Below are 16,945 nucleotides of genomic sequence, written 5' to 3'. Positions count from 1 at the left end.
AAACAATCTGGCTTGCATGTGTATAGTAAAAGGTATTGTATCTCATTGTCGCTCAATCCATTCGCGCTTCTTTCACTTTGCTTGTGCAGTTAAATTAAAGCTACGTTTCTCTGGCAGAATTCTGCGCTATTTCAAACCATGTATTAGTAATGCACATTCACTTTTTTTCCTAAGTTTTCCTAATAATCACATCCTAATGTCTTGGCAGGTTTTAAGCCATTCTATACCTGTGTGTATAGAATGGAATAAATACATAAGTGAAATGTACATTTTATTCTAGAGATTGGATTTGGCTTCTTTAATAAACTAAACATGTATTTTACTTTACACATAACGCTTGTCTGAGCTTATTAAATCTTTCCGAGCATTGGAATAGTACAGTTATAATAATATAATATAATATAATATAATATAATATAATATAATATAATAATAACATTCTGTATTTCCTGTATTTACATTAAAAGTGGAAATTGTTCGCTGTATGTACTTATTTAATAGAAAACATAAGTATAGTCGGACGAATATGAGTATATTGCTATAATCTTCTTGGATGTTAATATATATATATATATATATATATATATATATATATATACGTGTGTCTTTATTGGTTAATGTAACATTTTAAATATTTAACATTTTAAATATGTAAATACATTCGCTAAGCACGATATGCCAATGTATTGCTTGTAAGCCCGATTATGATTCATAAACTAATGAAACTGTGCCAATCTCCATAATGGATATCTAATATATGCTAGATAATAATAGGCTATACATTTAATATCAATTTGTATTTTAGAGTTTTACATAGCATATGTTTGCCATTGTATAATCTCTTATTAAAATGAATCACTGCAGAAAAAAGATTAAAATTCCTCCTCCTTCCCTTGTTTTTCTTCTTTAAACAAGTGTTTATATTTTAAGCAAACTTAATTGCACTTAATCAAGAAAAATGCCGATAGCTTATATTGATAAGAATATACACACATTTGATTGTGTGTAACGAAGGGTTGTTAGTTTTCGTTGAATCGTGGTAAATGAGGACAGTGGGAGTTGTGTTTAATGCAGCAGGGAGACCGATCCCGAGAAGAAGGTATATGACTCCTCGGATCCTTGAAGAGAATTGGATGCGAAAATTGAGTTCATTTAGCTTGAACTACGAACCTCCGGAGGGAATATTTTATCTGAGACCAGTCACTCGACTAGCGGATGGAAATGAACACTGTCAGTGGAAGGTTGGCCAGGCTTTTAAACAAGGCAGACAGGCTTTTCGCTTATTGCGAAGAGGCCTCTAGTGATAACAAAGATGTTTATTGACGTAGGTTATTACATATAAATATGAATGCAATACTAAAGTAGGCTCCTGATTGTAGGAATTAGGAAAAAAAGACGCTTCGTCCATATTGATGAACTCAAGTGTAATATTGTAGCTCGAAGCAGCTTGATTAATTTATTCATAAAAGACAACCCAGTAACTGAAGCAGTAGTAGTAGTAGTAGTAGTAGTAGTAGTAGAAGAAGAAGAAGAAGAAGAAGAAGAAGAAGAAGAAGAAGAAGAAGAAGAAGAAGAAGAATGGGGAGGTGGAGGAGGATTCGTTTCTAGTCGATCTATATATACATTGCGTTGGGTAGTTACTGTCTTCGACCACATTACAATTATATTTTTTTATAAACAGCGACCCACTTTCAAAATCACAATCGACAGGTTACAAAGCCACGCTGTGTGTTATTTTGTCATGTGTACGTCATAGCATCAGATATGAGTCTTTAAAAATCGCATTACTGCAGTGCCGAACCCCGAGCTTTTCATTCATTTAAACAACTACATAAAACGATTGGAAAATGCTCTCATGGCCATATTCTTATCCCACATCAAATACATCAAACAATAGATTAATCGCCTACAAAATCTGACAGGTTTGAGCAAGGGCTGTTGTAGTGCATAAGGGCAGCAGTGTGGGGTAGTGGTGAGGGCTCAGTCCCAGCAGGTCCCTGCTGTTGTACCCTTAAGCAAGGGACTGTACCTAGATTTCTCCACTTAAAAACCCAGCTGTATAAATGAATAAAGTGAAAAATAATGTGATATAGTGTAACAATTGTAAGTCACCCAGAATAAGGGTGTCTGCTAAGAAATTAATAATAATAATAATAATAATAATAATAATAATAATAATAATAATAATAATAATAAGGGGCGTTTGTACAAATTCCTCCCCCTGCTGTGCGGCCAGTGGCCCTATATTTATGCTCCGAGACCGCGGAAGTGCCGCCTCCTCTCCGGCCACGCCCCTCTCCCTGACCACGCCCCGCTCACCTGTCGCCTCCCAGGCCGGCACTTCCGCCCCTCTGAGGCAGCCCTGCCTTCCCATTGGTCCGCGGGCGGGGCCTGTGGCCGTAGTGACGTCACGGCCGCCCCTGCAGTGTGAATGAATCAAGCTGCCTCTGAGATCCAGACCAAAAGAGCACGGCAGGGACCTGCAGGCACGCCGAGTATCCCAGGATAACATTTACCCAGGACTACAAGATCGGGGGAACTAACGACAAGCTGTAGGAGGGTCCCTTTTCTACAGCGGTTATATATGTATTTATTTTTTTATTTATGATAGCCGAACCCTACCACTCTGTATTATTAGTATTTTTTCAAATACATTATTTCGGATCACGATGATGCAAAGTGCAGCTGCACTAGCAACAGAGAGTCCAGCTAAGGGTCTTCCAGAGCTGCTTGGAGTGCCAATGCAACGTAAGGATTTTTCTTCCTTTTTATTGATTAATTAATAAAGGATTTGGCAGACATATGGTTTGAAATGGTGCAGAGCTCTGCGAGAGAAAACATGTAGCTTTTAATTAAACTGCATAAGCAAAGAAAGACGGAAGGGATTGAGCGACAATGAGATGCTATGCACCTTAATGTATACACACGCAAGACAAATGGTTATGAGTTCATATATATATATATATATATATATATATATATATATATATATATATATATATATATATATGTGTGTGTGTGTGTGTGTGTGTGTGTACAAACATATTTATGCAATCAGTGATACTTTGGATTGTAGTATTCAAACGTATTTTGGGATGTGAGATTTAATACTTATTATTATGTTTTGTTTTCAGCTATTTGTCGGTGTTTTTGAATTACGTGCATTATGAGCCAATTCTGTGCGCAACTGTAAGGCTCTTTCTCACGCGTGCCGTTGAGCTGTGCTCCTGTGCTGGATCAGTTGGTATTCTGTCTGTCATGAGTCTTATAAATTGTACAGAAATAATTAATTATGACACTTCTCTACTAATCCGCCCTCTCCACTTGGTACAAACATATGAATAAGAGAGCGATGATTCATGATTCATTTCAAACTTTTCCACTATCCCCAATACCCCACATCATAAATATTGTGCAGAACTAATAGCACGTAACTGTAATGTGTTTTAAGTTTAATATTGATTTTTTTCAGCTTTCATATATTTTTCATAATTTACTGTATTATAAATTCCATATAAAATAAAATATGTATTTTTATTTCAATGTCACAAAATACAAATATAGCAATTTAAGTAAAATTATAACTAACAGAGGGAAAACAAAGCAACCATTCCCATTCCTTGTGTATGGGCTAATACAAATAGGTAATACTTAATAAACGATATACTATACAGACTTTGCCATGTACTTAGTTGTATGCACGTTAAAAGCAGTATGATCATTATACATATATAAAATATTAAATATATAAAATAAATAGATATATAAAACGATTATCTTTCTGTTAAAAAAATGTATTTGAAATTATGTCACGAAATTAAATAGTATTGAAAAACATTGTGCAATAAAGTCTCTATTAGCTTCAAAGTGAAGAATTACCTATTATCTTCGCATCTGCTCTATCTATCCGCAACATGTTAATCTACTTCATACTCTGACCGCACAATCAAGATGAAGCTTGTTTAGATAACTTCTCGGCCTAATTATGCAATTCCAAATCATGCCAGTGACCTACTGTACTGCTCCTTTTCAAATCTTTTTATTTATTTGATTATATATTTTTTGCCTCACCAAATTGGGTTTATTTGGATTTACTACGAGCGATGATAAATTTACAAAGTAATGGCATAAATACATTTTTGAATTATTATTTCTACGGTATATATATATATATATATATATATATATATATATATATATGGGTTTTCAAAACTATTTTGCTATAGTTACAGGTTACGCATATTTTATAGTGCAATATTGTATATTAAACAAAATATAAACGCTTGTGTTTTTTTTTTAACCTGGCCCGTATAATTTGGTAAATTCTTAAAACAATGTCCGTTTGAAATAGTTTTGTGTGAAGTACTGAATAGTTGTATGTACTAGTCATAGGGAGAATTACTGTTTAAATGTTTAACTGTTTAAATCTTCAGAGCAAATGAGACGCAAAGTATTAGGAAACACGATTCAGATATAATTATACGAATATTTGAAAATAAAATGAAAACCAATGGTTAAAAGTAAGCTCATCTCTTTTGTTTCCCAGAAATAAAATTAGAAAAGGCATAAGATTAGAAAAACAACAAGAACTTAACGTTCAGTTAGAAAATCTTAATTAAAACTCTGGCTGAGATTTCCCGTAGTTGTTGTTACTGAAATTAATTATCAAAATAATTAAAATAAGAACAACAATAATAATCATAATAATTACATGTGGGCTGGTATTGAGCTAAGAATATATTTTACGATTAATAAAACAATTTTGAACTGTAACATATACATGATTTGGCTACCATACCTTGTGTACATTTGTATTTTGAGGTTTTATATATATATACACTACTACGACTACAACTACTATTCTTAATAAAAAATATATTGTCTGTAGCACAATTAAAAAATATATCGATACAAATACTGTTGAGTAAAGTCAAAGTGACATTGCAACAGTGTCTGAAATTTCAGTCAGGTCTCAGGTGTTAGCTGCGCTGGGTGACGGCAGCAGCACGACGGCGGATCTGGCGATTGTTCTCGTTCCCATGATCCGCTCTGCACACGCACAGATACACACACACACGCACAGATACACACACACAGATACACACACACGCACAGATACACACACACACGCACAGATACACACACACAGATACACACACACGCACAGATACACACACACACGCACAGATACACACACACGCACAGATACACACACACGCACAGATACACACGCACAGATACACACACACACGCACAGACACACACACAGATACACACACACGCACGCATGGACGTGTGGGAGTATAACCACTGCTGGACCACACGGGTTAATTTAAACGTAAGAACTATGAGATTCTTTCCCCGGTCGAACAGAAACCCAATTGAGGAACCCAACTTTCCGCTTTGCTCCATGTAGTCCCCTAAAAACCGATATCTTAAAGCAAAACCAGTTTGCCTGTGGACATGTTGATTCCAAATGATCCAATTTCATCTTACCTTTAGGACATCTCTTACCTGTATATAAGGCTTCTACGTTGCTCAATCATATGTTCAATGTTATAGTTTTATATAAATCACAGAGTTCTGGGCTGGAATGCATTGCGATGATCATTAACAGTGTGTCCGGCTCGGTTTCAATTGAAAGTGCTGTACAGAGGTCTGGGCAGTGCGGCGGGGTTAAGTCACTATAGACTTTAAAACCATTAGGACTGAAGTCAAATCCGACACAGGTCGCAAGTGAAAAGAGGTTAGTACCTCCATTTCACCTACAGTGGACATTAGGTTACGTCACACGGCCGTCAGAGTAGTCCTTCGCGGCAGTCTGCGCAGGACACGCCTGGGGGGGTACAGCGTGGGCAGGGCGCTATATCGGGCTCGGCTGACAGGGAGGCCGGCGCTGTCCGTTCAGCACCGCCGCCGGGCTGCCTGCTTTTAGATCACTTTCCCGGATCGTATTTGTTAAATCCAGAAGGCTTTTAAAATGTGACATCACTTCAAATTAATTCGTATATTGCAAATGTGTGCATACAAAATGTGAATACGATACACTACAATAAAATAAGAGCCGGCTGCAGTTGTTGTCATCTTCACCGATTCTTCTTCATCTTATGATCTGCTTCTGCAGCTACTAGGCCTTCTGTTACAATTGGTATTGTTATTATTGCTTAGCGTTGGCACGGTGAAATACGTACTTATACCGGCCCTCACGGTTGTATGTTTTGTTCAGAGAGCAGGTTCGTTGAATGCATGCTACTTGAAAACACTGTACCAATTGAAGAAAAAAAAAACAGAATGACCCAGAACATTTCACTATTATAAAAAAAAAACAACTGCAATACTTAGCCTGCTTGATGGCTATGTTTTGTTTTTTCATTTGACAGTAAATGGTTCGACTCATTATGCGTCTCGTCTAATAATGGCAATTATACCTTCACTGAATCACCTGAAGATACTTACCTCCCAAAAATGAGTTCTTATATATTTGATTTTCCCTTTTCTAAAATTCTACCTTGCTTTTTCAATTTACTATCTTATCTCCAATACTCTCATTATGCTTGTGTAGGTAGATCATAATACTGAATTTGTAGACGCTGAAGCGATTTGAGTTTTAAAACGAGGTGAATGCAAGCGTTGACATCGACGGTGACTATTGAGAGAACCCTGTTTCCAGAATGGACGATGATTATGATAATGGTTATTATTATTATTATTATTATTATTATTATTATTATTATTATTATTATTATACTGCTACTACTACTATAATAATAATAATAATAATAATAATAATAATAATAATAATAATAGCAACAACATTTCAAGTGCTTAGGTTAGTACAGTGATGAGCTCTCTGGAATTCGTCTTACTAAGTGCGAAAAGAGCTTAACGTGTGTGTGCCTGTGTGTATTGACCATTCATTTGAAACAGTTATTTAATATATGCTGTTAATTAAACGATATTTATTTGTCAGTTATGTCTTTTCAGAGAGCGTCGGGCGTTGATTGTGCTAAGCGAAAACTGTAAATATCGAGCTAAGACATGGGGTGTGTGTGTTTTGCCACTCCATACAAATCAAGTTATAATAGGCAAATAATACATAAAAGGGAATATGCTTCTCTTATGTGCAGTAGTGTGCCAGTTTATTACAACAGCCCATTGCTTCTGTAATACCACAGTGAGCATAAGTAACCAAAGAACTGTAGGCCTAACTGTAAATAATGGAATCTGTTGAAATTACTATCTAAATGAATTCAATTGTTTTTGTGAGCTATGCCACCAACACAATTTATTTAACATAATAATATAAACTGAACACATACCCAGATATTACAGGTTTGGTGTTTGTCACCGTACTCATATTCTGCTTCACTGACGAATAAAGCCATTTCATAACCGTCAGTAACCAGTTTTCTTGTTTACATGTTGGTTTACATGTATGTTTAAATACTTATATAGTCTTACATTGTGCTTAAAACTTTTAATTCAACTCATGTCGCCTGGCAGTGGAACTTAATACGTAACACGGAACAACTGTATTTACTGCTGCAGTGTACGGAACACGGAGTGCTTTGTGAAATAAATGGCTTTATTGATTAGCCCGTAATTAGATAAAAAATTAAAGTCCCGAAAAAGCTTTGCGTGAAAAAACATGAATATATTTGAGTTTTTGCAGGACAACACGGATTTCTCTGAATTAATTTCTTAATTACGTTGTCAAATAATAAATCCCAAGAATAACTGAACTGAGGTGTTTATAAGGTACACTATTCACAGGCTGTATTGCTGTTCATGTTTTTTGTTTGTTGGTTTTCCTTGGTAACTAAAGACGTTATTTATTCCGTTTACTATTATAGGCTAGATCAAGGGCGGTAGAAAAACAAAATGTTAGTCCACCAGCAAGCTACAGACCTGTAAACCATAACGATACATTTAGGACTAGAAGAAAGCATCTCTTAAAAATCAAACCGTCACTGAGTACACTTTTGTAGTTTTCTGTTAGAAGATGAGTCAAAGTTTTGATTTCATCACAGCTCAGTTGAAAGGTATCTGCTGAAGTTCATGTGAAAGCTTTCCCATTACCAAAAAGAAAAAAGCCTCGGTATCAAAAAAGCACATTCCCGTCCAATATCGGCAAATTACGCAGGTTCCCTTTACCTGGGAGGGGAAGGGGAGTCATTACACACCGCCTTCAAATCCCCAAATCAAACTAAATTCAGTGATACATCAATTAGCATGTCTTCAGCAAGTCTGCTTATTATAACTTCCAAATCTATTTCCAATAATAATAATAATAATAATAATAATAATAATAATAATAAATATCGCTGCGGCCTCTCAGCAACTGGGACCCAGGTTCGATTCCGACCTTGTGTCTCCCTGTGTGAATTTCGCATCTTCCTGTATCTGTGTTGTTTTTTTCCAGGTGTTTCGGATTGCTTCCACATCCCAAACACATGCTTCTTGTGGCTGATCTAAATTGCTCTATAGTGGTGTGTGTGTTTCTGCTGCCCTCCAGGGTGTACCCTGTCTTGCGCCCTGTGTCCCCTGGGTTAGAAATGGATGAAGCTGTCATAGGTTGGATAGGTGCTTAAACTTAAACATTCATATCATTTTGTTTCAAATGTAATATATACGTAAAGTGTGAATATTACATACATTATTACAATAAAACGAAAACCTAATACTAGTAGTACACTCTAAAAAATAAAGGTTCTTTGGGGTTCTATTTAGCACCCCTTCGTTCTTGCTATCAAATGTGGATCCATTTATCCTGAATGAAGAAAATAACCTTCAAGGAGTCATTATAAATGAACTAATTAGCAGACATTAAAAAAAAAAACAGACCACTCTGTATCACATTGTTTCTTAACTAAAAACTGACCGCCAAAATGAATAATAAAATAAGTAATACACAAAATAATAAATAAATATGTCTGTCGTGTCCACTACGTATCGTTTCATGTAAGCTAGCTCATGGGCTAAGCTATCCCTTAGCTAGTCTACGTTTTCTATGGGCTCACCAGTCATGCATTGACAGGGCACTTAACACCAGATAAACAGCCTGCAGTGCTTCCAAAATAACGTGTGTGTCCCTGCTTATAGTCGTGAAATTGGGTGCAATACAAATTTGACTTTCCATATGCCGTTGTACGTCTTTTATTGCGCACCTTTGTGTTTCTCAGTTAGCCTACCGTTTTACAGTCACTAATTTCATACAGTAGTTGCTTTTTTGTTAAACATTTTACTGTTGTATATACAACAACAAGAACAATAATAATACAATTTTATTACAAGTGAGGAACAATTAAACTAATAGATTTTATGATTAAGCTTTTATGGCTGAAAAGGGTGTTTCACAGATAGCACCATACAGGGTTCCATTTTGAACCATTTGGTTCTATACCTTTTTGAGGACCATATATGAAGCAAGCCACGGAACCCTTTTTGTTTCTACATTGCACCATTTATTGTAAGAGAGAAAGACTAAAATGCACTTATGGAAAGCATTGCACCCGACTATGTTGCAACATGGCCACTAAGAACATAATACAGTAATACAGTGTAACATTATGAACGTACAGTAATATAACAATTTAAAACAGCCTTAAGTGCATCCAAATACAAAGGACTAAGATCTCCTCATACCATCGGCGGGCGTAGATGTTAGTAGTGGGGATATTTTTAAAATATCGGCGCTTCATTCACATTGGCTATTACTATATTTACTGTATAATTCTATTTTGAAAATAAACAACCATACCCGCTACACCTTATTTTCATTTAAAGCAATTGTCAATGTTATTTTGTACTTATGTATTGTATGAGATTATTCATTCTTGTTACTAACATTAAAACTACAAGAGATGCGGGAGTTAATTGAGTTAATAGAGGCGGAATGCAGAACAAGCCACGAATGCATACGTGATTTTTCTCCCTTGTCCTGCTTTCCTGGATTGGTTCAGAGACATATATGCTTAATTTTACTCTTTCCTGAACACTTGAGATATGGGATATTACAAAGCAATATAGGTTTTGATTTTGTGGGGTTAAATCTAAACATTGACCCACCTTCTTATCACGAATTAAAAACATGTACTTTTTAATTATTGTATAGAAGTATATTTCTAAACATCAGATGTTACGTAGTAATTTGCAATTAGCAACGTTTATTAATCCCGGCTTTGGTCTATAGCTTTATACTTGTTGTTGTAAAAATATGTTTTAAGGTATTGATATTTAATATATTGATATAAATTATTCTTATATTGAAAATACGACAAAATGCTTCCTGGTGTTAATACATTTATTTGTATAGTATGAGTCTGCTCTCGATAATGGGATTTAGGCACTATATATATATATATCAGTACATATAATCAGTATAATAATAATAATAATAATAATAATAATAATAATAATAATAATAATAATAATAATAATAATAATAATAATAACAATAAAACGAATGTAAGGACGTCTGCTAATTTTTGTTATTTTTTATAAAATCATAACTTAACATAAGTGGTTATTGTTTCAATTTTACCAATTAATGAAATGTATCTAAAGATGGTATTTTCTGCCACTATGAACTCATTGCTACACAGAACATTCTTCTTCTTCCTCTTCTTCTTCTTCTGAAGCAGATAATGATAATAGTATGTGGGCAGTCCGGGCCATTCATCACGGTTGTCACCTCTTCGATGTCACTGCTGTCGCTGGTTTACATGCTGTCCCTCTTTCACAGAGATCCCCCAGTGTGCGGGCTGCAACCAACACATCCTGGACAAGTTCATCCTGAAGGTGCTGGACAGGCATTGGCACACAAAGTGCTTGAAGTGCTCCGATTGCCAAGCACTGCTGGCAGACAAGTGCTTCTCCCGGGCTGGGAATGTCTACTGCAAGGAGGACTTCTTCAAGTGAGTGCACTTTGTCCCACCTCCCCCTAGACACGCATAGCCTGCTGTTTTTCCGTCTGATTTGCTTTCGTTGTAAATCAGTTTCGTCTCTCGAGGTGTGCGGCTGTAAGCACAAAGCATAAAGGAAACTTTGTTTTATAATTCGTTGTGTCGGATAAATCCTTTGTTTCTGCCGTGCTCGGGTCAGCGAGGAGAGTATTTCTACAAGGACAGCTGATCTTTTGATTGGTCTGTCGTGTACAGAGGATGGGTTATAGGAAGGAGATTTGTGTTTGGAAAACAAAATAAGTTGCCACTGTCTTCTCTGTGTATTTACAAGTTGAATACGAACGCATTTTTATATTAATTTATCATTTGTTTATTTGACAGTATTATACAGTTGTGCGTTGCACACAAGACACAAGTATTTAAATTACATTGATCGAAATAAATACTAGACATAATTGTAATATAGCCTATGTATCTATTGTTGTTCTCATGATTACAACAATACTAGAAATCTGCCCAACCCACGAGCCACGCTTGTCCCCCTTTTATTTTTGATTTGTTCTGAACACGTTTTATATGTTTATTTACATCTTTTCTTCAATTTTCGGAGACGTATTTGGATATACTCATTACATTTTAGTTTTTCTTCATTTTACATAGACCTAAACATCGCACATCTCTTCTCACTTCATAGGAAGTGTTAATAGTTATTGTGTCTTTGGTTATAGGAGCTGTATCATTCATATCCTTGTATCTAAATGTCTTACATCTAACTGGGTTTGCGAGGGCACTCTGAGGAACAGTATACGATTTTGAACCAAAGAAGAAATGCGCAGCTGGGTTATAATTATGTATAGACTTGTCTCATTAGTTTTCCATTATTAAAAATGCTTGGTTTGTTCGTTTGGACTCCACGGATGGTAATGCTAATCATAAGGGAAAGTAGCCTACTAGAGGTAGATGTTTTGTAGTTCATTTATTGTCAGTCTGTCTAGGGCATAAGACAAAAGCTTAATAAGAAAACAAAACAGAATTAGTCAGGCGGCTATGCATTGTCAAAATTTGAGTATTTTATTCAGGGGACCTAATAGATTTATATTTCCTTCTATGCACGTTGTTTTCTGTTTCTTTATTTAGTTTCACATTTAATTCCCTTTAGTTTTGTGTTTCTGATATCCACCATGTCCAGATGAGATTTGTCTCACTTAGGACCATTTCAAATAGTTTCAACATTGTGTGTATGATGAATTTAGTGGAAGAACAGATAGACTACTACATATTTATAACATGACCTAAAGCACAGACTCCTCTACTCCTTAATATAAAAAACGCACCCAAAACTTTCCTTATTCCTTCATATACTATATACTTTAGGGGTGTCAGACTCCAGTCCTGGGGTGCTGCAGTGTGTGCTGGTTTTTGTTCCAACAGGGACTCCCAATTACTTCATTATTCATTTCATTATTTATTTGGGTAGGCTTATCTTAAACTTTCATATTTTATTTTTTATAGCCATTAGCTTACCATTTGTTGATGACTCAAAACATTGAAAGCACAGAACACTTCAGAGTCTGGAGAGAAGGGCTAAATTAATCCAGTTCATTCTTTAATTACACCAATTCAGGAGCCAAGAGCTGGGCTAGAAGGAAACCCAGCAGACACTGGAGTCTGTCACCCCTGATATATATATGTCCATGTATTATTTCTTCATTTTCCATAGCCCACAAGCTGTAATAGGGGCAACTGATACAGGGAACTTACACACTGATTTGCAAACACTAATTTGTGTAATGAAAAACTAGCCACTTGGCACAGTTACTCATCAGTGCCTGATGTAATTGGGCTCATAGGCCCATCTCTTACATTGTACTGCACTAAACTCTTACATTGTATTGTACTATACATACTTAACATCAACTTGAGACTGTAAGCCACCTTGTTCTTGTACTTATTCTGATTGGGGTTCTACACTAAAGCTTTGCACCAGCATTTTTTGTATATTTACCTGCTTTGTTTTTTTGTTTTATTTTTGAATTACATTCTGCACTTTTTATACTTGCATGGGTGCACTTGATCTTATTTTGTAGTTTTTGTTGTATTTGCATATTAAATGTCAACATATCAATTTATGTATACACATTTACATTGTAAACATGTGTAATTGGTGTAAATTGTTTTGGATAAGGGCTAAGCTGCTAAGCAAGCCAACAAACAAATACTCAGTCCCATGTCTAGCTTTGTGCAATGGATTTGGGGTAAAGGTCTGCATTTATTTTGCCAGTATCTTTTTGACTTTTGAAAACCTTTCCCTTAATGCCTTTATCCCATGCTGAAATAATTCACTTATTTTAAATTATGATGACAGAACAAACCTTCCAGACCTGGTGTGTTTCTTGTTGCCCATAATGGGACTCAGTGTTGTAATATTGTAAAGCAGTGAGCACAATTTCCTAGGCAATAGTTGCAGAAAGCTACTGTCTGACTTATCCCTGGTAGGTAACTGTATTTCCCGAACATTCTGTAAGTCTTATTTATCAGTTATAGATAAACTATGATTGGTCTTCCTGGCTATTTGTGACCTGTAAAGTTATGAGCAGACTAAACGTTTGAAATAATAAAAAGTAATCGATCGAATCAGGTCTGCAGGGAAAAGAAAAAGAAAAAGGGGGAAAGAAAAAGTTTGTCAATGAAAACAAACAAAAAGATATGAAAAGAAGAGAAATCCGTGATTATTCCCAGATAAGCATATTTTTATCCAGATGTGAATGATTGCATCCTGCAGTCTATCTTATAAAGCAAACCATTTACTAGTGTGGGATGCAAAACGACAGAGAAATTTAATTGTCATATAAGAAGTGTGGATTTCACAATGCATGCTCTGTCCAGGTCAGAAAACTTTCTGAAATCATCACTAGTTTGCAAATGGACTGTTTTCTTTGCAGGACGCACAGGCTCGAGGGAAACGTGCAGGGCAACCAAATATGGGGTATGCGTCTTTATGTGCTGCTATAATGTACACATAAGATGTATACCACTCTTCCATATCGAATATATCATATAAAAAGCATTTCAAACTTGAACATTGAAACCCAATAACGTCAAACCCCAGTATGTAGGTTTCACAATGCATAACTGACTCCAGCATCACGGTTTTCCCCGCAGTTATGGACACAGCAACACTTCATGTTGTCTATAGAAACTAGGATTACTATCATGGAGTAAGAAACACTGTCACCCGGCTGAGTTGATGCGGCGGGAAGAGACGTCTGGTGATTTGTCCTGCTTTTCTGTTATCCAGGAAGCTATGACTCAATACTTCCTGAAATGCAGACTTTTGATATCCGGCGTTATTTCATAAATGTTCATATGTTTTATATGTAAAAGTTGCATATATGACAGAATCGATCTGGAAGAGCGGCATACATCTTATTCAATATAGCAGCATGTATATGGATAAAACCATATTTTAGGAACCGTTCACGTTTCCCTTCAACAGCAGCTTCGAGTAAAAATAAACACAGCCCACCAAGGTCAGCGCCGAGAGGTCAAGGGTCATTTCGTTAGGCTCCAGAAAGAACAACCATGTCAACTCCTGCATGGACACTGTCCCAGCCTGGGGCCCTGGATAGCATGGCGCTCCTCTGCTGAGGCTGCCTACCTTTCTGAGCACTCTTTACCCAAACGCATTGAATCATTTGTATTTGTTACTAGTTGCAGCTTCAAAATGAACCTTTCATGTGACATTTTTCTAAATGGAAACCCTGCTATTATCAATTACAGCAGCTGCATTTTCAATCAAGCCTTCATAGGTGGTGGACTTAATGGTGGACTTCATATTTTCTCCCTGCTGTCTCCTAGAATAACACTCCCATGTAAGAAATCTTCCAGCTGAGCTTTTAACATTTCACAATTAATTCATTTCACACCTAATCTTCAGTGATTATTTGCAAAGCTTTTAAATGGCTTGTGTATAACACTCAGCATTGCCCATGGAAGCTGAGCAGTAATTCAATAAAACCCAAAGCAACTATTTTAACAAACGAAAAACCTTTCTACATGTGAAGATGTCCTATTGCTTGTTTGCTTTATTTATTCTGGAATTTAACTTGTAGTGATGAATACATAAAAAGGGCCAGGTCTAGAAAAAATGACACGCTTCTTGAGAGTGTGTACATGTCTGTCTATCTATATTTATTTAAGTTATTAATATAAATTATTTTAATTGTAGTTTCTTGACTTGAGAGAAAGATCCCTGAACTCCTATACTGTGTGGAGGGATGTTGAGAGAGAGAGTTGTTTCAAGGAGACAGGGCTAAAATGCTCTACTCTGCTCCCTGCAGGTGACATTGCAATTGGAGAGTTCAGGTGCTGAGGTCAGTGATACTTCTGCAGGGCCTGACATTTTCTGATCTATAAATCATTACAAGTTGAGCTCCACAGTGCCATAAAAACAAACAAATTGTAAATTATCATAATACTAATAAGGAAGTAGAGTATTCCCTTTAATCATTATTTTATTGTTAAAGTATTATCGCTCAGTCAACCTTTAAGGACATTTACGTAAATAATATTAGGCCCAGGGGATTCTATTTTTTTTTTCAAGCTCCTGGCCCTTCTATTACATCAGATTTACAGATAGGGAAGTCTGCCCTATCTGAACCTATAAAAGCCTTTGTGAAGTCTTCCTTAGATGCCCTTTACGTCTCTCTGTTGTCTTATTTTGCTCTTGTAGTGGTGGAACATCAAGATTAAAAAAAAAAGTAGAGTTTCTTACCAGTCATTACCATTCTCAGCGATTGCCTATTCTTTGTCCCGGCTCCTGTTGCTACATTGCTCTTGCTTGTACATGCCTTTATCATTCATGTTGTAGAAGTGATACAGGTCTTGTGGTCTCATTGTTAATTTCCATATTAACACATTGCGAGCATGTCTTTACCACCCATCTATCCTTCTCTTTGTGAACCTGTTATACCAGCGATGTGTGTCTGAACTTGAACTACTGATTTCTTCTTATAGTCTTACAGTCAGTTTCTAGATTTCTTTAATAGCTTGTGGTGTGAACCAAGTCTCAGTGACTACATTGAGGTGTTCACCTTTGCAGTGCTTGGAAGTGGAACATTTTCTTTCTAATTTGCCCTTCAGGTGAGGACACTGTAGAATTTGGTGTCCTACTGCTGTATTGTTTCCATCTAGGATTGCTCCTGTTGTGTACAGTGAATTGTGTTGGCTCCATGTAAACATTGACCTAATACAGGTTTGGGTTCTCATGTGCTAATCATGGTGGCTGCATCCTGGAGTCTTCTATAAACCATAACTAGGTTTATGTGGTCCTGTGAGGAGAAATTTCAATACAAACTGAAATGATGCCCTTGGCAAATATACACACATGGACTATACATTTGCTCCCCCTAGTTGTTGTAGTTACTTCATTAATCTTGTTATTTCACCATCTTACTCATATAAAACATGATTTAAAGATACTGAATGGATGAAGGCTGAAACTATGTTTTTATATACTACCTGTAATATAATTTGCATTATGTAGAGCAGAGGTTCCCAAACTGGGGTCCGAGATGGAGTGCTAGGGGGTCCGCGGCCAACCCCCCCGCACTTTCACACGTTTTTACCGTCAGCCCCCAACGCCCCCCAGCTCTCACACGTTTTTACCGTGAGCACCCACCACCCCCCCTGCAATCCTTTGGTAGGTGGGGATCCTCGGCGAAAATTGAGGCGGCAAAGGGGTCCCTGGGTCAAAAAAGTTTGGGAACCCCTGATGTACAGAATGCTTTCATTCACGCTGTCATTCTGTTAAATCAGACCAAGGCTGGTTAAAACTTCAACCCACCTAACAAAAGAAAACTAGAAAGCTGTATTTTGTGGCATCTTTATTTTTTCTTATATGCTTTTATCTTCTACTCATGAATCTAACTCCTATGAAGTACAGGATTGTAGTTTCAATATCTCAAAGTTTTAATTAAATCCAGCCCCAATTTAGTTACTGGGTGCTTGTTTTAGACCCCTGTTTAAAAGATCAGTAAATA

At 36.3% G+C, this 16,945-nt stretch overlaps 1 protein-coding gene across 1 annotated transcript in view; it reads left to right on the top strand.

Annotated features, from left to right (window-relative positions):
• Window positions 1–2,624: 2,624 nt before the first annotated feature.
• The window catches only part of lhx4 (LIM homeobox 4), a 31,855-nt gene continuing 17,534 nt past the window's right edge, over window positions 2,625–16,945 (top strand). The window contains exons 1-2 of the mRNA XM_066692398.1: window positions 2,625–2,748; window positions 10,745–10,916. Of these exons, the coding sequence (XP_066548495.1) occupies window positions 2,670–2,748; window positions 10,745–10,916 (251 nt within the window). The 5' untranslated portion in view covers window positions 2,625–2,669. The remainder of the gene's footprint in view (window positions 2,749–10,744; window positions 10,917–16,945) is intronic.

This window comes from Amia ocellicauda, chromosome 19 (assembly GCF_036373705.1).
Source record: "Amia ocellicauda isolate fAmiCal2 chromosome 19, fAmiCal2.hap1, whole genome shotgun sequence".
NCBI lineage: Eukaryota > Metazoa > Chordata > Actinopteri > Amiiformes > Amiidae > Amia > Amia ocellicauda.
The sequence above is the reverse complement of the archived record's forward strand: the minus strand, read 5'-3'. Positions and strand labels throughout refer to the sequence as shown.